Source organism: Pipistrellus kuhlii, unplaced genomic scaffold (assembly GCF_014108245.1).
Source record: "Pipistrellus kuhlii isolate mPipKuh1 unplaced genomic scaffold, mPipKuh1.p scaffold_m20_p_13, whole genome shotgun sequence".
Classification (NCBI taxonomy): Eukaryota; Metazoa; Chordata; class Mammalia; order Chiroptera; family Vespertilionidae; genus Pipistrellus; species Pipistrellus kuhlii.
Window position 1 is genome coordinate 46,927,302 of NW_023425438.1, and position 26,339 is coordinate 46,953,640.

The following is a 26,339-nucleotide window of genomic DNA, read 5'->3' on the forward strand; positions in this document are numbered from 1 at the left end:
CCCTCTGCACCCTGCACTCCCTCCCCCCCTCTGCACCCTGCACCCCTTTCCCCTCTGCACCCCGCCCACCCCGCAGCCAGATGCAGCCCGCCCGCCCTCTGCAACTCTGGGACGGTGGGCTCTGCTGATGGCCAGCCGCCTCCCAGGCTCCCTGTGAAGGTGGAGGAGATGCTGGCGGCAGGGACACAGCCCAGAGGCTGGCCCGGCATCCCTGCGCTCAGGGGCCGCTGCTCTCCCAGGAAGCAGCGGGAACAGCTCCCGTGTGGCCGGGCACACGCTGAGTGCCGCACCCCCTGTAATCTCATCCTCACAGGAGCCCCCGAGACCAGACTGGAACCACATGTTATGGGCGAGAAAGGAAAGCGACAGGGACCGGCTGGCTCATGCAGGGTCACACAGCCGGTGAGGGGCCGGGCGGTGGGCGCCCAGGCAGCGGTGTCAGAGTGGTGGGTGCATCGCTGAGGCTCGGAACTGCTGGCCACCTGTCTGTGCCCCACGGCGTCCTCAGCCTGTCACCGAGCTCCCACACCCAGCACCCAGCCCGCTTCCCAGGTTCACTGGTGCCTAAGCACCTCCTGCTGAAACCCCCCATCCCGTACGCCCCTCCTTTGCATCTCCCTGGATTCTGAACCCCTGTCCCCTCCCCACTCTTGGCCTTGGCTCGGCTCCCTCCCTGGGGCGGGCGTGTCTCCTGGCCACCTGTGCCTTAGGCCCTTCTTGCCACCCCTCCCGACAGGCTCCTGTTTTCTCTGAGCTGTGCCTCCTCCCTGCTCCCAGTCTCCTAACTGCCTGACCTTGGGCCGTCCGGGTCCGAGGATGTGTTTGTCCCTGAAGCTCTGGCCCAGTCTCTTGTGCAGGGCAGGGTCCCCCATGGGGAGAGTGGGGGTTGAGGATGGATTTGCACAGATGGCAAATCTAGGGGGCGGGGTGACATCTCTGGGTGAAGGAAGCAGAAGAGAGGCCAGGCCAGCTTGCTTTAAGGAGGTGGGGGACAAGGTGGGCATCAGCCCATGCCCCTGGCACCGCGGCCAGCCCAGGAAACAGCCAGGATGGTGAGATGTCGCCTTAGCTCCCCTGCTCAGGAGTGCTGGGGGGCTCTCCGAGCCCTGCTGCCGTCACCCCCTAATGGTCCTGTCAACAGGGCCTCCGGGGCCCTGCTCAGCCTCAGGGAAGGACAGACACCTCACAGGGGTCTGAGCTCCCTCTGACTGGGCTGCAAAGGGCATCTGTTCTCCAGGCCTGCCCATGTTCTGTACGACACCAACCTCAGCTGAGCCTCGCCAGCCTATACTCCGCTGGGCAGATAGCGCCCCCACCCTGCTTCCCCAAACAGCTCGACCCCCAGTGCCCACATGCAGAGACCTGGCCATGTTGTAGGAATCACATGGCCGTAGGAAACGGGGTCTGGGTTCGGGTCCTTGCATGCAGATCCATGAGGTCTTGGCAAGTCGCTTCGCCTGCCCCAAGCCCACGGGGGTGATATTACCGACTTCTCTCCAGACCCAGTGACCGGAGGGCGTGAGAGGCCCCGGGACGCTGTTGGGGCTCAAGTGTTGCTTTCTCCGGTGGGAGTTGCACACTTGGGGTGACCCAGACCCTCGAGATCATCTGGGGGCTGGGCCGAGGGGGTGGCCCAGTCATCCGGCCCCGACTGTGAGGAGGGAGGAACTGACGACGGGAGGCCCATGCCTCCTGGTCTGGCCCCTGCAGGGCTCAGAGCTGACGGGGAGAGTGTTCTCAGCTTTGACCCCTGGGGGAGGGGTCCATGTTCCAGCAGAAGCTGCTTTGAGTCCGAGGTGCCACAGATGCCATGTGGGACACCCCAGACGCCAGACCGAGCTGCACTGGTGCCCTGTGGGTGAAGACTGGTTTGTGACCACATGGGAGCCACTCCAGGGGCTTCCGAACAGGACAGGGTGCTGGGCGGGGTGAAGATCTCTGAGTGGGAGCCTCAGGGGATGCCTACAGGTTGGCGATGCCCACAGTTGGTGAGACCTGAGGGCCTGGGGATGGGCACCAGCTCCTGCTCCAGGTCCCTGTCTGTGCCTTCCGAGGCAGGGCCGGGCTGCACGGTGTGGCAGTGCCCTCTGCTGGCCATGCTGGGCCAGCACAGGCTGCTCCTTAGGAGCGTCTCCCGGGCCCTGGACTCCAGCAGGAGAGCCAAGCCCGACCGGCAGGGACCCTGGGAGTCAGAAGGCTCTTTTCCATTTTACAGGTGAGAACACTGAGGGCCGGAGAAATGAAGGCAGTTGCTCAGCGTCCACAGCTACTGGATGCTGAGCCAGACCCGCCCCGCCGGGCTCTTCCTGCTCCGGAGAGACTCATGTCGTGGAGGGTAACAGGACTCAGGCGCGCTGGAAATAGCACTCCTCGTGACTTCGTTACAATCAGATTAGGCCTCACTCCGCGCTGCAGGGCTGTGGGGATGTCTTCTCTCTTGCTGCTGGAGGTGGGAGCGGGACTCTCCCTGCCTGGGTCTGTGCAGGAGCTCAGGAGTCTTACCTAATGCCAGGAAATGTGTGTGTGTGTGTGTGTGTGTGTGTGAACTCCTCAGTATATCATGACCCTGTGGAGCTCCATGCCCACGCCTCAGGGGCTGTGCCACAGCTTTGCCAATACTGGCAGCCCAGGTCACTTCTCCTCTGATGCCCACACAGCCCAGCCCTGCCACCCCGGGTCCTGCCCGCTCCCTGGGGGGCATTGCTACTCCCGGCCACTGACTTCTCCCCAAACCACCTCTCCCACCTCTTTCTCCTGACCCCAATCTCCAGTCTAATCCCCTTAAACTGCTTGAGATGCTGGAAATAAAGCAGGGAAGTAGGTTGACTCGGGGGGGAGGAAAATCAAGATCAAACAGCCGATGATTATCTTCGGGTACGTTCCTCCCCCTCTACACTCTGTGCTGGGAGGTGGGGCGGGGCAGGGTGTGCTGTGTCCTTGGCGTAACCTTCATGATGCTGCTAAAGCCAAAAGGACATGGGTTAGGCAGGAAGTAGGCTGGTTGAATCCGGTTGAAGAAACCTGGGTGGAAGGAGATGAGCATGCTGGCTGCCCAACTCAACCAATCAGATTTGAAAAAGACGTGAGACAGGAAGTTGGATAAGGAGCTAAATGCCCCGAGAGCGTGGGCTGCAAAGCCAACCCTATCTGGAAGGAGTGAATTTGGGGTCCCAGGTGATGATCTGGAGGGTGCCAGCGTGACCCTCTGGATTCTGCGGCTCCCAGATCCACAATCCTGTCTGGAAGCTCTGACCAGTAAGCCTCCACCTCGTGGCCATAAACCGCCAGCCTCCTGCCACCAGCGCCCTGAGGGGGGCGCCCTGGGCCTGCAGGACATGGAGCATCTGCTGCTTCCAGGCCCTTACCTAACCCCGGGAAGTTCAGGTTTAAGTATGAAGATGGCAAAACAAACGAAGCCCCAAGGACCAAACTTTTAGGTTAACAGTGTAGGAGTAACCTACGTATATTTTATCTTTGAACTATTGCAATAGTCAAGAGAATCTAACATATTTGTGACTGACAGGCTAACCTGCTGCTTCCAGTTTAAATATGTAATAGGACTTAAAATTGTGGTTTCAAGTTGGAAGAGGGAAAAAAATTGACTCCATTTTTGTGTATTATACATTAATGGGATTTTAGAGAAAACTAGTGCTTTCGTATATTTTATTTCTTAGGCTAGTAAGAATGTATTACTTGGAGATGTTGTTACATCTTACTATAATCTTGTCAGGATCATGTTTCCTTTGTTAGGCCACTGAAGTGCTTACAAAGGAAAGGCACTGTATTAAATGTATAAACACAGCTCAAAGGGTTTAGGAGGATTTAATCAATTAAGTTTGCAAATGATTCTTAAAGGAAGCTGAGGGCCTTTAAGTTGAGTAAATAGGACACTAATCAAAGAAAACGGAGGGCCACTGTCCTTATCTTTCCATGTTTATAGACAAAATAACAGGATTTGTAAACTGATCATAACAGCTTAAGGATAACTCGGTTATTTCTAGTTTAATGAATGGGACATTCATTAAAAACCCAATGGTAGTTCTTTCTGGACTGCCCTCAGACATTAAAAAAAGAAACCAACCAAACACAATTCACAGTGACAGCTGTTAATAAAACAGCTAACGTTTATGGAGTGCTTTACACTGACCGCCTCCTTCAGATAAGAGGCTCTGGGAGGTCGGAGCCTGCCCCCGTCCACACCTCTAGGGAGCAGTGCAAGCTGGACTTGAGCTGGCGCCTGAGTCCCGAGGCTACACTGCTAGCCACAGTGTTGGATCACTTTTAGGGTTTGGGCTTCTAGAGTCTGCCCTTGGGATTCCTGGAGAGCGGACCACAACTTCCCTGACGTTAGATTAGTCAGTGCTACGTTGTCAGCACACCCACCTGCCCAGTAGCACCCTCCTGCCCCGTCCTCAACAGAACTGGGGGGCTCTTGCGTGCTTGGATCCGAACCTCAAAATACCATTTGTGGGACTGCCACGTGTCTATGTCCAGCAAACACTGAAATTCTGCCAAGGCCTTGTGAGCAGGTGTGCATGTTCTCTTCCTTGTCACATACATTAGCCATTTTCCCGCCCTAGTCATGTACACAAGCAATGCTAATGGTGCCTGACGTAACAATACAGTTTCTGGGTAACAGAAAATTCAGGGGATGGTGGTGACTGGACTAGAAGAGGAATTCGCATGGCCCAGAGACAAGGCAGTGACTAGTGGGGTGTGTCTAACATTTTGTGCAGAGGGCAGTGTGCCCTCACTCGTAGGAGGTTGCTTCCTGCTAGGCAGTCACATGGGGCGCAGTGGTTTAGTCACTTGGAAGGTTCCATGTGGGTGGTTTGGAGGTGGAGGGGTCAAAGGGGTGGACTGTGTTGGGTCATGTCTGTGTCTCCCACGTGCCCGTCTACACCGTCCTCTTGACTGTGGAGGTTGCAAGTTTGAAAACCATACTCCTAGACTGTTAAGTTCTGCCAGTGAGAGGTGACGGTTGGAGATTGGAAGGGGTGATGGGGGAAGCTTTTGGGGGGAGGGTGGGGTATCTGGCAGCAGCCCTCTCTGTCGCAATGGCAGCAGGGCGGCAGCAGTGACCACAGCAGCAGCAGCTGGTGAGTGTGGGCTCTCGGTAACTCTGCTGCCTGCAGGTGCCAAACTGTAGGTATCCTGACCTTCCACTCCTGTTCCGGCAGCAATTCCAGCTCCTTCACCACAAAGCTCTGTGCTGAATTCCCTCTGCTGGAGGTGTTCGCAGTGGTTTCCGTTTGGTGCCTGGGAAACTGGCTGACGGATTGCATCCTCTTGTTTGCTTTTTGTGCCCAGTTCTTGGACTTCAAGAGAGACCCATCTTGCAGCATCTGTGCCAGGTCTGTCATGTCTGACTGTGGGGCACCGAGGGGTGTGCATTGACCACATTGCACCTGCCCCGCCCCCAGGGCTGGCACCCAGAGGGCCACCCCACATGCTGTTAAATATTCTCACACACGCGCCACCCCCTCCCTAAACCGTGTGGGGATTTCTCTGCAATAAAAGTATACACTCAGGAGTGAAATTGCTTTTGCCAAAGATCACAGGCACGACCACTACATTTGACTAAGTACTGTGAGATTGAGTTCCTCAATAGCTGCACCTCCCCCCAATATCATTCTCCATATGCCATTTTGTAACGATGTCTCCCACTTCACATAAGACAAAACATATAAACCGTTTCAACGGTGGTAAATGAAGGTATGAACTATAATCAATTTCTATTGAAACAACTCAAACCATTTGTATATATAAAAGCTTAACATGCAAAATGTCCCCTTAGAAGTTCGACTGACTGGGAGTTTGATCACTTGCTATGACATGCGCTGGCCACCAGGGGGAGGTGTGAAACAAAGGAAGGCCCCGGCTGGCCAGCAGCTGGCAGCCAGGGAAGGGAGGCCCTGGCTGGCAGCCTGCAGCCACTAGCCTCTAGGGACCCGTGCATGAATTTTGTGCAGTAGGCTCCTAGTGTTTAAGATAACAGCTTCAGGAATGAGACTGAAATCCCAGCGCTACCGTGCACTCGTTGTGTGACCTTGGGACCGTTGTGTAATGTCCCTGTGCTTCAGCCTCCATTTAAAAATGGAGGTAATAATAGTACCTACCTCATTCGGATGTTATAAGAATTAATATATATATATATATATATATATATATATATATATATATATATATACACATACATATATATATATATATATATATATATATATATATATTTTAATATATTTTATTGATTTTTGTACAGAGAGGAAAAGAGAGAGAGAGTTAGAAACATCAATGAGAGAGAGTCATCGATCAGCTGCCTCTTGCACACCCTCTGCTGGGGATATGCCCGCAACCAAGGTACATTTCCTTGACCAGAATCGAACCCGGGGCCCTTCAGTCCCCAAGCCGACGCTCTAGCCATTGAGCCAAACCGGTCCCGGCAAGAATTAATATTAATAAGAGATAAATGCACAAAAAGTGTTCAAGTGTTTCCTGGCATTTAGCAAGAAGCCAAGGAACACTGGCCATGATTGTTTGACAGTTAAGTAATTTCCTTTTATTGCTATTTCTCAACAATGTTTCCAGGAGGTTTATGCTTCTCTGTTATTATTGTTGTTGTGGTGGTAAAAGACACACAGTGTTAAGTTTACCTCTCAGGCTGGGGATTCCTACGGGGCAGGGGCTCGGCGGCAGTGCCAGCCTGCGCCCAGCAGCCTTTCACTCGGGACACCTGCTCTCCACAGAGACACAGGCCTGCCTAGGCCGTGTGATCAAGGCCAGAGGCTGGGCGGGCCCTTCCTATGAATTCCTGATTTCTGCAGATCCAACGTGCTTCCCAGGGTTCCCCTGGGGTTGATGAGACTCAGAGATCACCGCAGGTCAGGCAGGGGAGTACCTGTGCATCAAACCCCAGGCTCTGCCATTGTGTGTGGCCCTCTGCAATGATGCCACCTCTCCGGACCTGTGGCCTCGCCTGTGAGGTGAATGCTGGCATCCAGACTCATCAGCAGTGTGCAGAGTAAGCCGTCGTTCCCCTTGGGGCCTCAGGTTTGTTACCTGTGAATCCGGGGACATCACACACCTTTACAAGGTGATCGTGAGGACTGGTGATTTTGCAAATTGGTTGGCCAGTGCCTGGTGGAGATTTTTATTCTGTTTCCATATTGCATGCTCCGTCTGCCTGACCCGATAAGCCCTGTGCATGCTGACTGGTTGGCATCCCACCTGCACACTGAACGTAAGGCCCGCAGAGCCCCCCTGCTTGTATTCCAGAGTCCGCCGGAGTCTGTACATCCTCCGGGGAATGCCCTGTGGGGACACCAGGCTGTCTCTGTCCCTGGTCCTGAGGCTGAGACCAAGCCCAGGTTCGGCTGCCAGCCGCTGGGAAGCCAATAAGCGAGAGACAAGGGCTGGTGGGAGGGAGGGAAGTAGGTTTCATCAAGAGCCGCAGTCTGAGAAGATGGCAGGCGGACGTCACAAAGTTGGTCTTAGCAACTTGACCCCAGCAAGGGCTTTGTTGTTATTCCTCACCTGAAGACATCTTTGGATATTTTTTTCCATTGATTTTTAGAGAGAGTGGAAGAGAGAGAGAGAGAGAGAGAGAGAGAGAGAGAGAGAGAGAGAGAGAGAGAGAGAGAGAGAGAGGTGAGAGAGACACATCAATTGGTTGCCTCCTGCACACGTCCTGACGAACTGGAATGGAACCTGCAGCCAGGTATGTGTAGATGCCCTTGACTGGGAATTGAACTTGAGACCTTTTGGTGCCTGGCCGAAGCTCTGCCCATCAAGCCACACCCGGCCAGGCAGAGCCAGGGTTTTTATAACGGAGGAGGAGGAAGAAACAGAAACAGGCCAAAGCAATCAAAAGGAGGGGACTACGTGCAAACCAACGCGGACTGTTCAGATAACTGGTCGAAGGTCAGCAATTCTCCCAGAGCCGGAACGTCTGGAAGTCCGAGTCTGCTTCTTTTGAAGTTAGTTCCTAAAATTCTTGAGCCCACAGGCTGTTTATCTGCAGTCACGCATTAGCTAACTGGTCATTATTTACAGGAACAATGTTAAAAGAATGGTGAGTGGGTTACAAGGCCACAGACTCGAATTCCTGTAGGAACTTTTCTCCTCTCTCCCTCTCTCCATCCTATCTTTATGTTTCACCCTCGGAAGGCAACCCTTTCCCTCTCCCACACGCATGACGAAGACATTGCCTCTGCCCACTCCTCAAGGGAACCCCAGAGGTTTTTCCCTTTCTTTGTTACTCCCTTTGGCTCAAAAAAGCTATTGCGGGATTTCAGCTCCAACATGTAAAGGTCTTAGAGCTCATTTCTCTCATCCTCACAAGGGGAGAGTCGAGCAGACTGACAGATGCAGAGGGCGGAAAGTCGGTCATTACATGCTCTGAACACTTTCTGCTCAAGCTCACACAGACCGCTCACCGTGTCTGTGCCCCCCACATTCGGATGGTGAAGCCCTAACCCAGTGCCCCTGTATTCGGAGGTGGGATCGCTAAGGAAGTAATGAAGGTTAGTGAGGTCATAACACGGGGCCCTGACCTGGTGCACTTTGTGTCCTCATCATGGGGCGAGCACGTGAGCGCAGGGCAAGCAGATGGTGCTCTGCGGGCCCAGGGAGGGCCCGTGCCAGACCCGTCCCCACTGGCACTTTGACCCCGGACTTCCAGTCCCCAGAACTGTGAGGAAATACATTTCTCTTTCCTAAGCCACTAGACCTACGACGTTTTGTTATAACAGCCCACGCAGGCTAAGACACCAAGACACATTCTGGGCAATGAAACACCATAACAAATGAAAAGAACAGATACCACACCCAGGGCAGTTTAAGATGATAATGGAATTGGAGAGAGCCAGGGAAAAGTGAGGTCTCCACTGACTTCAGGCCAATTTGCTTCTGCTGTTGACCCCACTTCAGGCAAGACTGGTCAGCGCACCTGGGGTGGGTATCTTCTGCAAATCTCTCTCTCTCTCTCTCTCTCTCTCTCTCTCTCTCTCTCTCTCTCTCAGCTGACCTGGCCTCTGGGGCCCAGCCAAGGTGTGACCTGGTAACAGAGGAGGGGTCTGTAGCCAGGGACGAGGGGAAGTGGAAATGGGGTTCATGGTGGTCCGGGAGGCATCGGAGTCTTTCCCCCGGCCTTGAGGGCCCATGCTGGCAGGTGCACAAGGCCTTTCTTGTGTTAAAGGGATGATGTCACCTCCACAGGCCTCCTGCACTTCGTGGAGTCTGCAGGCGAGCGTCCACTCAGCCTCAGAGTGAGCAACATCGGACCAGACTGGAGGACATTGCCAGGGTGGACCATTGGCAGATGTGCTGTGGCAGCTGCAGAGCTAACTGCCTTCAGTCTTTGAGGGTCCAGGACACGTTTTAGAAGGAGAGTCTGGTCCAGGCAGCGGGACGGATAGCTGGACCATCCTTGGGGTGAGTGGGGCACGAGGCTGGGAGGTTGGCTATAGCTGGATGCAAAGGCACCTACAGGCCGCACAGGGATGCCCTGAGCCAACGGGAGGATGAAGAAGCACATAGACAATCTTTTTATCAGCTTTATTGAGATAAAATTCACATACCATATACTTTCTTATCCATAGAGAGCATACAATTCAGAGGGAGTATTATTATAGAGTTGTGCATTCATTCATCATAACAATGAATTAGAATGTTTTCACCAATAAAAACAACAACACAAAACTCAGCACCTTTTAGCCATCACTCCCAATCTGTCCCTCACCTCCAGCCCTGGGAAGCATTCATCTACTTTTCATCTCTCTAGATTTGCCTATTCCAGACATTTCACATAAATGGAATCACACAATGTGGTCCTTTTTGACCCTGGTGAGGGAGATCCCCCTGGCTTGCCAGCAGATGGAGGGATGGGACTGAGTCGTGGAGCCTGGGAGACGCTGCCCGCAGAGAGAGCTGCTCTGTGTCCACACCAAGCGGGGCCCAGCATCCCTGCCTTGGAGTCTGAGGCTGGCTCGTGGGTGGCAGGGCAGGAGGCCACGTCCTGAAGGCCCGCACCTGCGCTGGGGCTCTGGAGACGGGGGAGGCCCCCTGCAGGCCGGCCGGGGTATGACGATTAAAGGCGGCAGCACCAAAGCGGGTACTTTGACCCACAGGAGTGGCTGAACTCCCAGGAAGAGATGATAGCAAGCAGGGAAGAAAGAAGAAAACGGTGACCAAGGACAGAGGCTTGGGAGGGGGGAGGGAGCCCGGGAGAGGTGGCAGGCCGAGTGCAGGAAGGAAGGGAGCGCCCAGCAGCCAAGGGGGACCTGGGCCCCAGGACTGAGGCCGCCACGCCCCCAGCACACTCCTGGGGGCACACTCCGCACGGACACTAGGTGGCACTGTGCCCACTCCTTTTAGCCTTGGCCGTTCTCTTTTTTTGTTAAAGAGAATAACCCATGTGTGCGGAGGGAGGCCCTGAAGTGCCCTGTTTAACAGAGAGAAGCCAGAGAGGGGCATGGCTCGCTCCAGAGAACGTATGGGGGTCACAGGCCTACCCCCTCGCCTCCTGGTTCCCGTCTCAGGGCCTCTCTCCTGTCACCCCCAGAGACGAATTCAGAAAAATGCTGGCAGAATCCCAAAGGAAGGAAGGCTGGGGGGTCCCGAGGCCCAGCAGACCAAGCCTCCCGCACCACCATGCTTCCGTCCTGCGCAGGGAATCACCTTCCTTTTCCACACCTCTCATCGCACCCCCACGCTCCCCCCATGGGCAGCCACACGATGTCTGCCAGTGCAAGCCGGGCCAGAGCACTCCCCCGTTCACCCCACAGTGGCACCCGATGGTCTTTGCCCCATTGTTTCCCTGAGCCTGGTCTGGAGGCCACCTGAGCGTCTGGCTCTTGGGGTTTGGCCTGAGGGTGAAACAAAGATAAGATGCCTTGACCGGTCCATGACTCAGAAATGACTCAGAAGAGAAATGCATTTGGGGAACAGACCAAGGACAGACACGCTTTGATTTTGTTGCTGCACCTGGACCTTGACCCCCACAGGGAGTTTTTCTCGGGACGCTGACCACTCTGCGGTCCCAGGAACGGGCTGAGCTGTGTGTAACATCATACACAATTAGCCACTTTTATCAGGCTTTGAGCTCCTGAAGGCCGGACTGCAGACGCTACCCTCCCCTGTCCCTGTTACACCTGTAGCTGGCAGCTACCCGTGCTATCTTCTCCCTCGTGGGTATATAACCAGCCATCTGGCAAGGGGGGTCAGAGCAGGTTTCTATGGGTGACCGCCTGCTCTCCCGTACTGCCAGCATTATTGGAATAAACGCTCAGAGGTGAGTCAACCCTGTCTCTGCTTCGTTGGCTCAAGTGGTGACAGGCAGCCGGGCCGCGTGGTTGTCCGGTTACAGCTCTATCCCCGGCCCCTCGAGCCCCTCTTACCGCCACAGTGCACTCCCCTTCGCTCTCACCAGCCTCACGTTTACTGCTCTTCTCTACCCTGCACTGCAGGCGGGAGGCAGGACGGGCCCATTTTGTTAGCAGCCTGTCCTTCGGGGTCCAGCGGTGGCTCTCGGGACTAAGGACAGCCGCGCTGGCCGAGCAGGAGGGCAGCTGGTGCCGGTGTGACAGGACGGCGTCTTGGGGACAGCCCTACCGGGTACTGCGACGCGGCCACGTGTGTCTGTCGGGCACCGGGGGCAGAGCATCCGCGTGTGAACAAACGGCGTTCGGAACAGAATGTCTGCCAGATGGCCAGGCAGAGCCACAGAGCGAGTCCTGCCCACGGGCTCTCATGTTAGCCTCCCGCCCACATTCGGAGACCTGGCGTGGCCTAATGCAGTGGTCGGCAAACTCATTTTTAAACTTAAACGTCTAACACCACTTCTTCAAAACAGTCTCGCCCAGGCCGTGCGTGGTATTTTGTGGCCAAAGAGCCGCATGTGGCTTGCAAGCCGCGGTTTGCCGACGACTAGTCTAATGTGTTAGAAAATAGAGCCCCCTGGGTGGAAGCTCAGTTCCAAGTTTTGGAAAATGAGGGGGTGCTTCTGGAGCAGGTGGGCCCGGGCATGGCCTCTGTTCTGAGCTGGTCAGAGCTCTCCCAGTGTTGGGACTTACAGGCCCCCGAGCCAGACAATGACAGCAACGCTCCGGGACCCACCAGCACCCCAGCGTGGCACCCCGTTTGCGCAGCCGGATCACAGAACCAGCACTTCAGAACATGTCCCTCCCCTCCCTCTCCTACAAGGCAGCTGCATCAGTGCGCCAACCGAGGGTTGTTACTCAAAGGAAGTCACGTGCCTTTATTCACAAAGACGTCAAAAAGGCTCAATAAAGGGAAAAAGACCTAAACCAGCCTCTCTCCTTTCTATCTTATATCTCAATGCCGAATACTATTTTAAATCTTACATTTTTTTTCAGGAGTGTTCCACATTGGACGAAAGGAATTGGAGTCCCCCGTGTCTGCAGGAAGCTCTGACGTCGGGCAACTCGGAACAAGGCGGTGGCCCCGGCCGCTGGCCAGCACCTACCCGTGCAGCCCATCCCGCCGTCTTCCTAAGGAGGAAGGCTGCTTCTCGTCGGAGGGAAGCCGAATCCGTGTTCACACTCCCGCACGTGAGCAGAGATGGGATGGGCAGAGGGAAAGGAAGGGAGAAAGCCAGGGCGAGCTCTGGATGGAGGTCAGTCTGGGGAAAATTCTGGAAGCTTTGAGGTTGCTCAGGCTGAGGGAAGTGGTCTCTCCTGAAAGTGACTCTAAAGGTCTCTGCATCAGCACTTTAAAAACACACAGAGCCATAGCAGGTTTGGCTCAGTGGATGGAGCGTCAGCTTTCGGACTGAAGGGTCCTGGGTTCAATTCGGGTCAAGGGCACATGCCCAGGTTGTGGGCTCCATCCCCAGTAGGGGTCACGCAGGAGGCAGCCGATCACTGATCCTCTCTCATCATTCACGTTTCTCTCTCTCTCTCAAAAAAAAATATTTTTAAAATAAATAATAAAATAAACATACACACAACATAGGTCACCAGACATTAGCATATAAAACAACAAGTTAGGGGGCTATATCGTCCAAAGTCAACATCAGAACACTTGACCTGCTGACTGGACAGTGTAATTGGAACCGAGACTGCCCACCCCTTCCAGACGAGGGGTGCAGGCTAACGGGCGTGAACCCCAAAAGGAAATGCGTGTCTGTGAAGAAGAGGTTGCCCCAGAGGGTTCCTCATTCCCTGGCCGTCTTCCGGGACCGGTGGTGGCCGTGTGGGGAGAGGAGGAGAGGTCAGCAAGAGGAGAGGGTGTCCCCCTGCCCTCTCCCTGCCCCGGGGCTCACAGTGCACCCACCCCTGCTTTACACTCAGGCCAGGTCTGCAGGCAGGGCCGGGGGGCACGCCGCTGCTGTGACATTCCTCTCAGCCTTTTGTTTAGGACAGGACTCTTGGTTTAGGCGAGAACCTAGCTTTGCTTGTTCAGTGTCGTGTGTGTGTGTGTGTGTGTGTGTGTGTGTACGTGCACGCACGTGTTGAATCTCCCTCATTCTTCATACTGAACGCTTCACTGGAAGAGAAAGCAGCTCCAGAACAAAGCCTGTCAGAAGGTTTTCCGTCCACCACTATTTTATTATTTTTTTAAAATATATTTTATTGATTTTTCACAGAGAGGAAGGAAGAGGGATAGAGAGCTAGAAACATCAATGAGAGAGATACATCGACCAGCTGCCTCCTGCACACCCCCTACTGGGGATGTGCCCACAACCGATGTACATGCCCTTGACCGGAATCGAATCCGGGACCTTTCAGTCCGCAGGCCGATGCTCTATCCACTGAGCCAAACCGGTTTCGGCAGTCCACCACTATTTTAAAGACAGGGCTGTGTACCTCAAAACGATCAGCTCTTAAGCATTCCCCTCTTTTAAAGTCGGTTTTTATTGAATAAACTACATGTAGCAAAAAACCAACAACAAATCAGACAAATATGTAGGTGCCACCATGGTGTTATCTCGGTTTCCAGATTCCACATAGCAATCTCGCTGACTGTCTTGAACACAAAACTCAGAGGTTTGATGCGGGAGCTACCGTTACAGTCTGAAACTCACCCTCCCTGGTACCTTGGCAGGTCTCTTGTGTTTGAGCACCCAATTCCAATGTGAGTGTGTGTGCATGTGTGTGTGTGTGTGTGTGTGTCCACACCAAGCAATGCTCAGACACCATTGGGGTGGTAGAGAATTCAGCTCAATTCTGACACCATCTATCCCGGATAGCATCAGCTTCCACAGGCTAAGTGCTCCATCCCACCCCCCTATCAGATGCTAATTCCAAGGCCAGGCTTGTACTTCTGACCAATGGGCTACCTCCAGCCCAGGATGCCAACCGTACATCCAGGTTGTCACCCACACTCCTGACGGACTGCTCTCTATTGAGGTTCCCAAGATCCCCCTTGGATTCAGTTAATGTACCAATTGGAGATTGGCTCACAGAACCAGAGAAACACGTTATGAGGCCACTGGCTTATTGTAAAAGGATGTGACTCGGGAACAGCCAGATGGAAGAGAAACATGAGGCAAGGCATAGGGCAGGGCGCAGTCCTTCTATGTCTCTCCCATGCTCTGTGTTCCCGTGTCTCCGTGTACTCACCAGCCAGAAGCTCTCTGAACCCCATCTTTTTAGGGACTTCGTTACATAGGCAACTGATTCAACCTCCAGGCCCTCTTCCCTCCCCAGAGGTCAGAGATAGATTCTAGACCCAATCTAACACATGCTCGGTTCCACTGGCAACCAGCCCCCATCCTTGGAGGAGTTCCAAAAGTCATCATTAACATAGCAACAGACACCTTTATCATTCTCACTACTAGGAAATTCCATGGGTTTGGAGTGCTCTGTGCCAGAAAAGGGAGGAAGACCAAATAAATATTTCTTATAAATTGCAACACGGCAGGTCTTTAAAAAGATAAGGTACACATCTATTTTGGATACTTCAGCAATAAGTTTTTTCTTTCTCAAAATGTATGGATAATATATTCAGCCATTAAACAGGCCTGTTCCCGTTTTGGCATGTTCTTTTAAAATATCATTTATATCACTAGGACAATTACACACAGAAAAAGTGGCTGTGTTCATTTATTGCTTTAGTTACCCGCATTCTGTTCCTCTTAGCAAAAGACACTCTTCACCCAGCTTCTAAACTCAAGAGCTCCCCATGACAGTCAAGCTTAGACTATCAGCTGCCCATCCTTACATTCCATTGAAGAGAGCCAATGAAATCAAAACATGTTTAATACTTACAATAGGCAATGGCTTGCTATAAATTCTACAGATGGAAGAAAGCATAAAATCCTGTCAGTAGAGTTTATAAGTTGGCTATGGATGTACTCTCAAATTCTCATTGCTGTAGGCCTGATGGTCAAGTTCTTCCCACCCCAAAGGAGCTTACCTGACAGCCCATCTTGGGTCACGACTTTTGCATTTGACTATTGTTTGCATTGTTGTTGTTAATCCTCACCCGATGATATTTTTTTTCACATTGATTTTTAGACAGAGTGAAGGGAGGGTAGAGATACAGAGAAACATTGGTGTGAGAGAAACACAGAGATTGGGTGCCTCTCACACAGGCCTGGACTAGGGTTGGGGACAGAGCCTGCAACCGAGGTACGTGCCTGGAATCAAACCCAGGAACCTTCAGTTTGCAGGTCAACACACTACCCACTGAGCCAAACTGGCCAGGGCCAACTGCTATTCTTAATTGCCCTTAACTAGGCCTCGCTGCACCTGCTCCATCCTCAGTCATCTGTCACATTCACATCACTGTTGGGGAATTTAGGGTGCTCTTTTCAAATCAAGACCTAACTCATCGTTTTTAATATTCGTTTCTCTTGGCACTGGTTTTCTTCAGTCAGTCAAAAAACACAAGCCAGGGAGCAGGAAGTAGTGGAAACACTGCTCTTTCAGAAGCTGCTGATAGTGCACAGCGATTGGTATCGCTGCCAGGAGGCATCTATTGAAAAGCCAGCTTCTCTAATATTTACATTTTCTGAAGATTCCCTGCATTACATCCTCCTCACATCCTCGTCGGCACAACGGCCACAGCGGCTCCACCGGCCAGGTCTTGGATGGCAGGCGACCTGACACCAATGCAGCGCTTGCCACCTCCCTTCTCCCCCACAGAAGGGACTTCATAAACGTGTCTTCCTCTCCACCTGCCTTTGGACACCGCTCGCCGGGAAGTCGGCATTTGAAAACGTTGGGACTGTATCTCAGAACATGCCGCATCTCAGAGCATGCCGTCCATTCACTCCTGCTGCACCACAGCCGACCACTGTGATGCTCTTCTTGCTAAATGGGCTGAAATTTAATATTGCAAATTAGTCCAATCTAATCATTTCACTAATGAAGGTCAAACTACTCAGACTGTAATTTCCTTTAGGGGAACATTAATTTCTGGTCAATAAAATGTGAGTGTGTTTGCTTAATGAATAGTTCTTCCCAATATACTTTAGTCTTACATGGAGTGTCGGTTGTAGGCAAATCCAGATAAATGCCATGTTGTTGTTTTTTAAATATATTTTTATTGATTTCAGAGAGGAAGGAAGAGGGGGAGAGAGATAGAAACACCAGTGATGAGAGAGAATCATTGGTTGGCTGCTTCCTGCATGACCCCCACTGGGGATTGAGTTTGCAACCCTGGCATGGGCCCTTGACTGGGATTGAACCTGGGGCCCTTGAGTCCACAGGCTGTGGCTCTATCCATCGAGCCAAACCAGCGAGGGCCAGATCAATGCCATGCTTTGAGAAGACAAATCTCAGAGGCCTTGGGCAGTGGGAAAGGAGTGAATGGACCCAGAAGGTTGCGCCTCACCCTCTAGGGGGGCCTGTCTTGGAGAGGGGGGGAGGGTGCTCTCTCTACCGGACCTGCTTCCCTTGTTGTCTGGGTCCTGAGCTGAGAGCTGAGTGTTGGTCATGGAGGGTCAGTGTCTGTGAACAGGGCATTGGTCACAGGGCAGAAAACATGGCCCTTTGAGAAAGGTTTTGCTGTGTGTGTGTGTGTGTGTGTGTGTGCTGTGTGTGTGTGTGTGTGTGTGTGTGTGTGTGTGAAAACAAGCCCGGTGTCACGTGGCTCTTGCTCGCTAGTCAAGCATACTAATGGGAGCACTTCATGCTGAGGGGGATCCGGCTAACTCACAGGTGCTGTCCCTTTTCCTCCTCCTCAGTGGACACAATGAAGTGTCCCAAGCAAAAGGTGAAACAATACCCCACATTCGGACGCTGCAAACCTGCCGAGGAGGAGACAGAGTCACCATTTCTCAATCTTCCTACCACGCTGGTCTGCAAATTTCTCGAGACAGTCCCGCTGTCCCGCTGACATCATGTCCCAGAGCGCTGGAGACAGAGGCTGCTAAGACAACGTGGTCCTTGGTTTTAGAAATCTTTAATCGCTGGGGAGACTAAGGTGTGGCCACTACTTTGCTGTTTCTCTTACAAGGAAGCCCGTCTACCCCACAAAACGACTGGACAGTTGACGACTATGAGGAGCAGACCAGTCCAAAGCTGGTTTGACAGCTTGACTGATGGGTCCGACAGATGATGAGACACTCCCTCCCCCCAATTCTGTGGGAACAGGCATTGTCCATGCCTTACGAATACATTGTTTGGAAATGGAAAAAAAAATCATTGGGGCACAAAAGGAGCAAGGAAGCAGACATGGTAACACCTAGAAAAATATGATGTCATCTAGATCTCAATTTAACTTTTGCCTAAAAACATGAGATATATCATTGGGAAGTACCATCCCAGTGCCACAGCCATTTCCTAAGGCCGGCCTAGGTTTCTGGAGAGACTATGCTTTCTACAGGAGGGGAAAAACCCCACAAAAATAAAGACAAAATAAAACCTAAAGTTCACTAATATTTCCTGTGGCTCAGAGTTCCAGTAAGAAGTATGTCACGCCCTCGCCGGTGTGGGTTAGTTGGTTGGTGTCGTTCTGTGCACCAAAAATTCACCGGTTCGATTCCTGTTAAGGGCACATGCCAGGTTGTGGGGTCGATCCCCAGTGGGGGCCCGTGCAGGAGGCAGCTGACCAGTTTTGCTCTTATCTTGATGTCTCTCTTCTCTTCCTCTCTCTCTAAAAAAAAATCACACACAGAAAAGCTGTCACAGGACAATTGTGGTCTGTCTCACTGAGTCTCCATCTTCAAATCTCAAGTCAATTCAAAAGCATTTTCTCTTAAATAAACAGTGTCTTATACAGTGGAAAGCAAAATCCATGGGAAATGGTAAGACACAAATCAGAGAAACACATTTTGTTGCACCTGCTAATCTGAGCCTGCCCAGAGCCCGAGAGCCAAAGGGAGTCGGCTGCAGTGCTACGACCTGGTTCTGACCCGCCGGCTGGGAGGCGGCAGGGAGGAAGACATGAGTGGGCGGGAGCCCACGCTGCTCTGGAGCTGCAGGCGCAGGTGAGAGACTCAAGAATGGAGATCTGAGGGAGAGGCAGGTGGAGGCACAGGAGAGGCGGGCGGAGGCGCAGCAGCTGTCTCACACTAAGACTGGAGCAATTAAGACACAAGAGCTTCACAGCCTGCTCTCTGGAGGAAACCATGGCCCACTATCTCTCTGGAGAGCTCACAGCTGCCAAAGGCGAAGCCCCTTGCAGGAGAAGGCAGCCTTCACCCTCGGTCCCTTGGTCCCTCCACAGGGAGGTCTCCCTCTAGCAGCATCCAAAAAGGACATTTCCGGTAGATTATATATATATATATATGAGGCTCAGTGCACAAAATTCGTGCATGGAGGGGGTCCTTCACCCAGCCTGCACCCTGTCCAGTCCGGGACCCTTCGGGGGATGCCCAACTGCTGGTTTAGGCCTAATCCCACAGGCCTGATCACCCCTAACGACTCTCTCCTGCTGGCCTGATCGCCCCTAACCACTCTGCCTTGGCCCCCACCACAGTGGCTTTGTTGGGAAGGACATCTGGAAGACATCCGGTCTATCCAGTCTAATTAGCATATTACCCTTTTATTTAGTGTGTGTGTGTGTGTGTGTGTGTGTGTGTATATATATATATATATATATATATATATACACACACACATACATATGAAAGCACTCAAATTAACTATACTGTGAGAACTCCTCAAAAACTTTTTTTTTTTCTTCTTCTTTTGACCAGCACACTGCCTGGTACATACTGCCGGGCAGGCATTCAAAATATTTTAAAAATAGGCAATTGCTAATACTGGGAGAATGTCACTTTAATGTTTCAGAAAACTTATCATTCTTGGAAAGGGCTTGCTCTTTTACGACTTTGGAAAACAGAGGTTTTGTCCTAACTCTTGTAAGCCTCCGGGGATGGGCAGTGTAACACCTTAGATGAACACAGAAGTGCTTTGGAAGGTGGTTAAAAACGCTCAAGAAATTCAAAGTTGTCCTAACTGCAGGGAAGACGGTGGCCTCCGCAGCCCAGGGCCGATTCGCAGCGCTGCGCGACACGGGACATGTCTTCTGTGGCTCTCCCTGGCTGGACCCTCAGGACAGCCCCCTGCCGATCCCTGCAGGCCGCCTGGCGGGACCAGGCCAGGGGAGGCCCTCCCAACAGGGCCTCTGACCTCGTCCCAGATGTCGAGGTAACAGAACCAGAACCAGGTATCAGGGCTCTCCTCAAAGGCCGACTCCCCTCTCCCTCCACTGACCTGGCACATTCCCTGTGCGCTACACGTGGGCAGCGTTCTTAAACGATAGTAAAACGTCATTACACCCAGTTCTCTTCAAAAAGTCTTTCCAATTCAATTCCCAAAATTAACTTACAAAATTTTGTGCAAAAACACCAACCTCAAATAAATACAGGAGGGGAAGGAGGGGGTAGCGGGAGGGAGAGGAGTGGGAAGAGCGAAACTGGTTTTTGTCTTTTAAATTAAAAGTTAAAAACACCAGCTGCATCTCAAAGTATTTGTAGGGGAAACGCCTCAGGGCCAAGAAAAGCGGCCCTCGGAGTCCGAGGAGCATTCCCAGTGAGGTCGTCTGTGTTCAGAACTCGCAGTGGATGCCCCCGCTGAGGTCCTTCACCACGCCCGCCTTGGCCAGCCGCAGCAGCAGCTTGGTCTCCGTGGTCACGTTGTGCATGGTCTGGAAGTTCATGGCCTCCATGCAGAGGTTGTCGAAGTAATGCAGAGGTGTTCTGGGTTGGCTGAGGTCATAGCCAAAGCCGGCCAAGCTGACTTCGTCACACAGGTGTGTGGCCAGGACAACGGCAATGACACCGACGGTGGGGACGTTCTGAAAAAGAAAGAAGACCCAACCGTCTGAGCACACTTCGCTGCTCCCCACGTGGCACACATGCTGTGCCAGCAATAAAGGCCGCGATTTTAAACACCCACCGATGTACAGAACACAGCACAGGCCAAGGAAACCAGAAGGTCTGGGGTGGGACCCAGGCGTCACCTGAGAAGTGCTGCTCTGGAGCTGACTTTATTATCACCCCTACCGTGACCAGAAATGTCAATTCTCACCTCCGTGGCCCACAGTTAAAACGTAAATAACTTTCCCTACCACAGTGACTTCAACTGTCCTGCAGTTAGTTATTAATATCTGTGTATATAAAATAAAAGGCTAATATGATGAGTACTTGACCATCTGACTGGTCATTATGAGCGCACTGACCACCAGGGGGCAGACGCTCAACACAGGAGCTGCTGAGACGCAGTGACTTGGCAGCGGCCCTTCTCGGTTGATGCACCCTGAAACCAGAGAGGAGGGAGCCTGATTCCTTCAGGGCCATGCAGTTCCACCTTCGGCTGTGGGTTATGTTGTTGCTGGGGCTGTTGGCCTGAATCTGGTTTACTGCACACTGTGTTTGCCTTCCATACCCTGTACAACAGCAACTTAGCAGAGTGCCCTCTCACACTCCAGGACCCCTTGGGGGATGTGGGAGAGCGGGTTTTGGCCTGATCCCCACAGGTAAGGCCAAGGGACCCCACCCGCTGGAGGGGCCCCTGCTCACTCCCCAGACGCCCTTGGAGCCACGGTGCCACCCCAGGTGTGGCTGGCCAGGGAGGGACCGTGAGAAGTTGGCTCCAAGGCGTGTCTGGCCCATCTCGCCCAGTCCCACCCCGCTGGCCAGATTCTAACTATTGATAATTTCCTTTCAATGAGCACAAATCTGTGCACCAGGTCACTAGTCTAAAATAAGATCTCAGTGATCTAAGTGCTAATGTGCTGACTCTACTAAAGAGATGAGTCACCAGGGACGACCAATGAACACTGAGGAGCCCTGAGCAGTGAATAACAGATTCAGCTTCTCATCATGGCCTAGATTTCCCCACTGGAAGATGCATCTGTGGACACAGCTGAGCCTAAGTGAAATATGTACAGAGGTCACCCCTCAAATGCAGACAAGAATAGTTAAAAATAGCAACAACAACAAAAAAATACATACCTTATCTCGGCCCCAGAACCTGGACTGTGGCTCTGAATACTGAAGGATGTCAAAGGCAGTCTCTTTGATAATAACTGGATTCAAAATCCTGAAATGTTTTGGCTGTAATGGGATTTTTTCTGCCACCTGCTTCCAAAAGAAGAGTCGTACCCAAAATGGCTAAGGAAAGAAAGCAAGAGATCATTAGGGAGAGGTAACAGCCTTCCCTCACTGGAGGGGAGAATGCATCCCCGATAACCAGGCCAAGCGTGATTGTGACCCCTGGCGGGCATGCGTTCTACAGCAAAGTCACAGATCTCTGCAAAGTCTCTATCTTAACTCAAAAACTGACTCTAAAGGACCTGTTTTTTTGTGTGTGTTTTTTTGTTCAGTTTATTCTCATCAGTGTTACTGGTGTTCTCATGTTCACATTTCCCAGTGTGCTCCTCTCCTTGAAGTACTTAATGTGCAATCTCACTTACAGGTGAGCCCAGAGAAGGGCAGGCGTGGGCACTCCACGTGGACACAGCAGCCGGCCTGTCCTACGGGAACAGGGGCGGCCAGAGGCCTCCAGTCTTTTTTGTGTTGGTGATTCTCCATTCGCGCTTTCCTGGCTGCCCGGGAGGGAGTGGGAACCATGCAGCTCAGAGCAGGGCTGGGGGGATGGGAAGGAGAGGGGAGGGGAGAGGAAGGGAGGAAAAGCAGCAGGCCACCTGAAAGGGCAGGGTGGGTGGGCACAGGGGTGGCTCCCGGGGTAAGGCACAGCCCTATCTTTGGCTCTCCTGGTGAGGAATTCCACCCCCTGCCCTAGGACCTTGGCATTGGACAAGGAGAGAAACGACAGAACCAGCTCTTGTTTGCGGAGGTATAGCCTTTTTAGGATTGAAAGCCACCATTCTGCCCAGGGAAGATGAAGCCAACAGCGCCAATTCAAGGGTCTTAGTGCTGTGAGTGCCCGCTCTGCCAAGCCCTCACCCAGGGTCCTCTCTCCACTTACTCTGTTTCCTCGTCCTGTGAAGTCTCTTGGTAACTAACTCATTTCATATGTGCTTCATGTCCCAACTAGAACAACTTCTATTCAGTAGAAAGCCCGGAAGACCATGACAACCTGCAAGGAGTCAAGCTCCGGAGATACAGTCTCCACCACATGAAGCTTCTGTGAAAAGTCTATGTCCCATTACTTGTGTGGACGGTAGTTTGTGCACGTGACTATAAGGCACACACACTCCACGACAGCTGGCCTCTGAAGTTACTTTCATCATAACGGGTGGGACTACAAAGTATTTTATTGATGGCCGTAAAGACAAAGAACACGACCAGGTGAGGCCGTCTCCCCCACGTCTGCCCCTCTGGAATGCTGGGAAGTTACTCCCGTGAATTTACACCACCCTTCAGAGCAGCTTGGGAGACACTCCTTGAGAAGACTCCCCAGAGATGTATATCCTTTTGCATATTCCCAATAATGGTTTCCATTAACCCATGGAAACCTAATTTCTAGAAAAAGCCCCAAAGCTACAGAAGTTCCAGTCTAGTGAATCAATTGAGTCATCAACCTTGGTAACAACAATTTTTGTCCAAAGCTTGGTATTCCCATTAAGTAATGATCTTAATATCCAGCAAGGAGAGGTTCCCACAGAGGGAGTGGCTATTTAAAACACAACACGGGAGTATGCATTCCACCGTGGCTGCTTCAAAGTAAAAGTCTGCAGTCACAGTTAGAGACCCCAGTGCGCTCGCAGGCTGGGTCCCCAGGCTTACCAGGGTTTCGTTTTGCACCATCGCGTGGAGCCAGTTGAAGTCCACACTCTTAAATAAAACAGCGACAAACAAGTCAGTGGAATAATATTCCAAGTCAGACAGCGGGGCGCCCTCTGGGTAAGTCATCCTAATGGTTGTTTTATTTCCAACGTGCTCTGAGTATCCCTCAACGGGCGCGCTGTTTAACCTATATCATACAAGGACAAGATAAACAGACAAAGCAGGCCATTAGCCACCGTATCACACCACCAGAGAATTCCCTCCTCGCGGACCCCGCACTTTTTTGGGACCGGGCCTGGGTAGTGGTTGGGGCCGGGGTGTCCCTCCCAGCAGCCTCCCTGCCCCCACGCCTCCACCCTTTCCAGGTGCCGGACGCATGCAGCCCTCCTCGCCCTGCGAGATGCCCTGTGAGGGGTGCCCCGAGCTCATCTCTGAATGTCAAGCAATTCGCTCTCGTCCTGCCATATTCAGGCAATCCAAACATGTTATATTTGGGGCTTTTTCTGGGCAGTCTCCCATTGGGCTCAGATACGTGGCTCTTGCCAGAATTTCAGAAAGGTAATCAGAGAGGAAAACCTAGAAACCAGGACCTGGCAGACACAGAGAGGGTTATACGCGGACAGGGTCGAACGGGGTGGGGGTGGGGTTGGGGGCAATGGGCCCAGGTACAGCCTGGTCTTAAAGCAAGGATTGGAGACACGTACAACTGTCAGAGCAGTGAAGGCTTTACAAGGGCGGTGGTTTGGGAGAGAAGTCTAAGAATTCTTCCCAAAGCAATACCACTGCTCACACTGTCACACGGTTTTGTTGTGTGTTTGGTACTTCACACGTACTACGTCACCTGTATCTGACCTTCCTTCTCTATCCCACTTTCTCTCCTAAATCTCAGACACCTACCCCTGCATTATTAAAGGACTAGAGGCCCCAAGCACAAAATTCGTGCAAGGGGCTCGGCCCTCACAGCCCCGACTTCGTCAAGAAAGTCGTCTGGAAGGACGTCCAGAAGGTCGTTCGGTTATCTGGTCTAATTAGCATTTTATACTTTTGTTATTATAGATAATATTAGACATGACAACAAGTGTAAGACATGATCCTAGACCAGCTATTTTTTCCTTCCTCCCACCCCCTTTCCTTTTCTTTTTTCAAATAAAGGACATTAGGAAATCTGGTGAAATGTGAATCAAGACTGTAGATAAGGTGTGCTATATCAGTGCTGACTTCCTAATTCTGACTACTGCTCTGTGCTTCTTGCCCTACGAGGTGCCCCAAGCTCATCTCTGAATGCCAAGCAATCCTCTCTCGTCCTGTCATATTCAGGCAATCCAAACATGTTATATTTGGAGCTTTTCCTGGGCAGTGATGTTTCCTTGAAAGTCTCCCATTGGGCTCAGACACCAGTGGCTCGGTATCTTCAAAAAGGTAATCAGAGAGGAAAACCTTGCTTGCAGCCTCCAATCCCGGCTCCTGTCCTATTGTCTCCTGCCTTCAGTCAAATCCACATCCTACTCTTGACAAGTTTAATTAAGACCCAGCTTCCACCAGGCTCCTGGTTTTGCACATCCTTAAGATCGAGACAGTTCACTAAAGGGTGTCAGGAGCCTTAAAAACCATTCAAATATCACCAACCCAACAACTACAGGAATTCTTTGCATTATTTCCAAGGAAATAGTCAGAGATGTACATAAAGACAAACACGAGAATGTGCAAAGCGTTTTCACAATAACAAGGAAACTGGAGACATTCTAAGTGTCCAACCATAGGAGGGTGCTAAGTAACGTATGATATGCTTGTTTAAAGGGACAGTAAACACTTGGTCAAGTTTGTTTCCCAAAGACACGGAACGACCCCAGAAACTATTCACCACACTATGTTAAAAAAGCAAAACACTTCAAAAGAATATAAACGCGCTCATCAGTACGTACGTAGAACCAAAGTGAAAAAAAAAAATACAGCAAATTAATAGTGGTTGGTTTTTGTGCCACAGTGGCATTTTCTTCCTTATATTTTCCTGTATTTTTAAATCTTCAAGAATAAACGTAATTTACTTTTATCATCAGAGAGCATCTTAACCAGCTACGCCAAGAAGGATCCAGGCTGGCTCCTTATGGCCTGTTGTGTGTGGTTTCCGCAGCCCAGCCAGCGGCCTGCAGGGCTCACCCACACCAGCCCAGCTCCCAGGCCAAGCACCCCACCCACTGAGTCTCCTGTCCTCCTGGCCTCGCCTGGCACAGCCTTCCTCCTTTGCTGGCTTATCTGAACCTCCCCATCCTCCTAAACCTCACCTCTTCTGGAAAGTGTTTTGCCAAACTGGGGTCAGTACCGCACAGTTGGGAGCATCTAATCACATCAGGTTTCTGTCTTGATTTCTTCAACAGTCAACCCCCCCGATGGCAGCAGGCGCGTGCAGGGGCCCGCAGTGGTGAGCTAGCTCTAGGGGAGGCAGGCTGGTACCTTATCACCATGTCGAACTGGTTGAGGGCCGGGCCCAGCTCTAGTCCGTGGAGTATCCCGCCGCTTCCGATGACCACGCAGCGCCTACAGCTCTTTGCTTTCAAGTGCTCAGGAAGGCCGTGCTCGGGCAAGAGCTCGAGGAGGCTCTGCACCTTCCCGGAGAACTGCCGGAACCCGAAGGGAGGGTCGTACTTGTACTCGGCCTCGCTCGCCCGGGGGCCCTTCTTCACGAAGGGCGGCAGGTCCGCGCTGTACCTGTGCTCAAACAGCCGCGCCATGGCCTTCCTGGCAAACCCGGGCCGGCACTCCCTCTGCAAGACTTGCTGCGCATACTTCTGAGCTCTCTGCAATGGAATCACACCGATCTGCGTTCACAGCATGGTCAGGCATCAGAAATACACACTCAGAGGTGACACTCCCCTTCTGATTGTTGTCTTTTAACACAGAACATCTGCTTTTAAGAGTTAATTTATGTGAGAAACTTGAAGGAAAAAACCCGGGAGGATCACCTGGTACGAGATAGACTTAACAAGAGTATCCTATCTAATAAAGAGAGAATATGCAAATTGACCATCACACCGTCACAAATTTGGCGGCGCCCAGTCCCCTGTCTTTTCAGCCCAGCCCAGGGTAGGGGGGTGGCAGGTGCATGGTGCAGCTGGACCCACCCTTAGCCCCCCAGCCGTTCAAGGTCACCTGAGGCTCAGGTAACTAGGGCCGGCCAAGGCTTGCGCTGCCGGCAGTGGCAGCAGCAGAGGTGTGATGGGGGTGTTGCCTTCCC

General features: G+C 52.2%; 1 protein-coding gene and 1 long non-coding RNA gene across 4 annotated transcripts in view; one reads left to right on the forward strand and one right to left on the reverse strand.

Moving 5' to 3' along the window:
* Window positions 1–18,921: 18,921 nt before the first annotated feature.
* LOC123652236 lies at window positions 18,922–19,247 on the forward strand. Its single transcript, XR_006741467.1, has 2 exons — window positions 18,922–18,965; window positions 19,043–19,247. It is a non-coding gene; the product is annotated as an uncharacterized LOC123652236 (long non-coding RNA).
* Window positions 19,061–26,339, reverse strand: part of ST3GAL5 (ST3 beta-galactoside alpha-2,3-sialyltransferase 5) — a 39,916-nt gene continuing 32,637 nt past the window's right edge. For 2 of the 3 annotated variants that reach the window (XM_036435906.2, XM_036435905.2), the window contains exons 4-7: window positions 25,559–25,902; window positions 23,108–23,294; window positions 21,371–21,529; window positions 19,061–20,211 (exon numbers count right to left, since the gene is read on the reverse strand). In XM_036435906.2, coding sequence (XP_036291799.2) covers window positions 19,963–20,211; window positions 21,371–21,529; window positions 23,108–23,294; window positions 25,559–25,902 — 939 coding nt within the window. In that variant the 3' untranslated portion in view covers window positions 19,061–19,962. Of the gene's footprint in view, window positions 20,212–21,370; window positions 21,530–23,107; window positions 23,295–25,558; window positions 25,924–26,339 lie in introns of all 3 variants that reach the window. The other variant, XM_045580964.1, reaches the window with a different exon arrangement.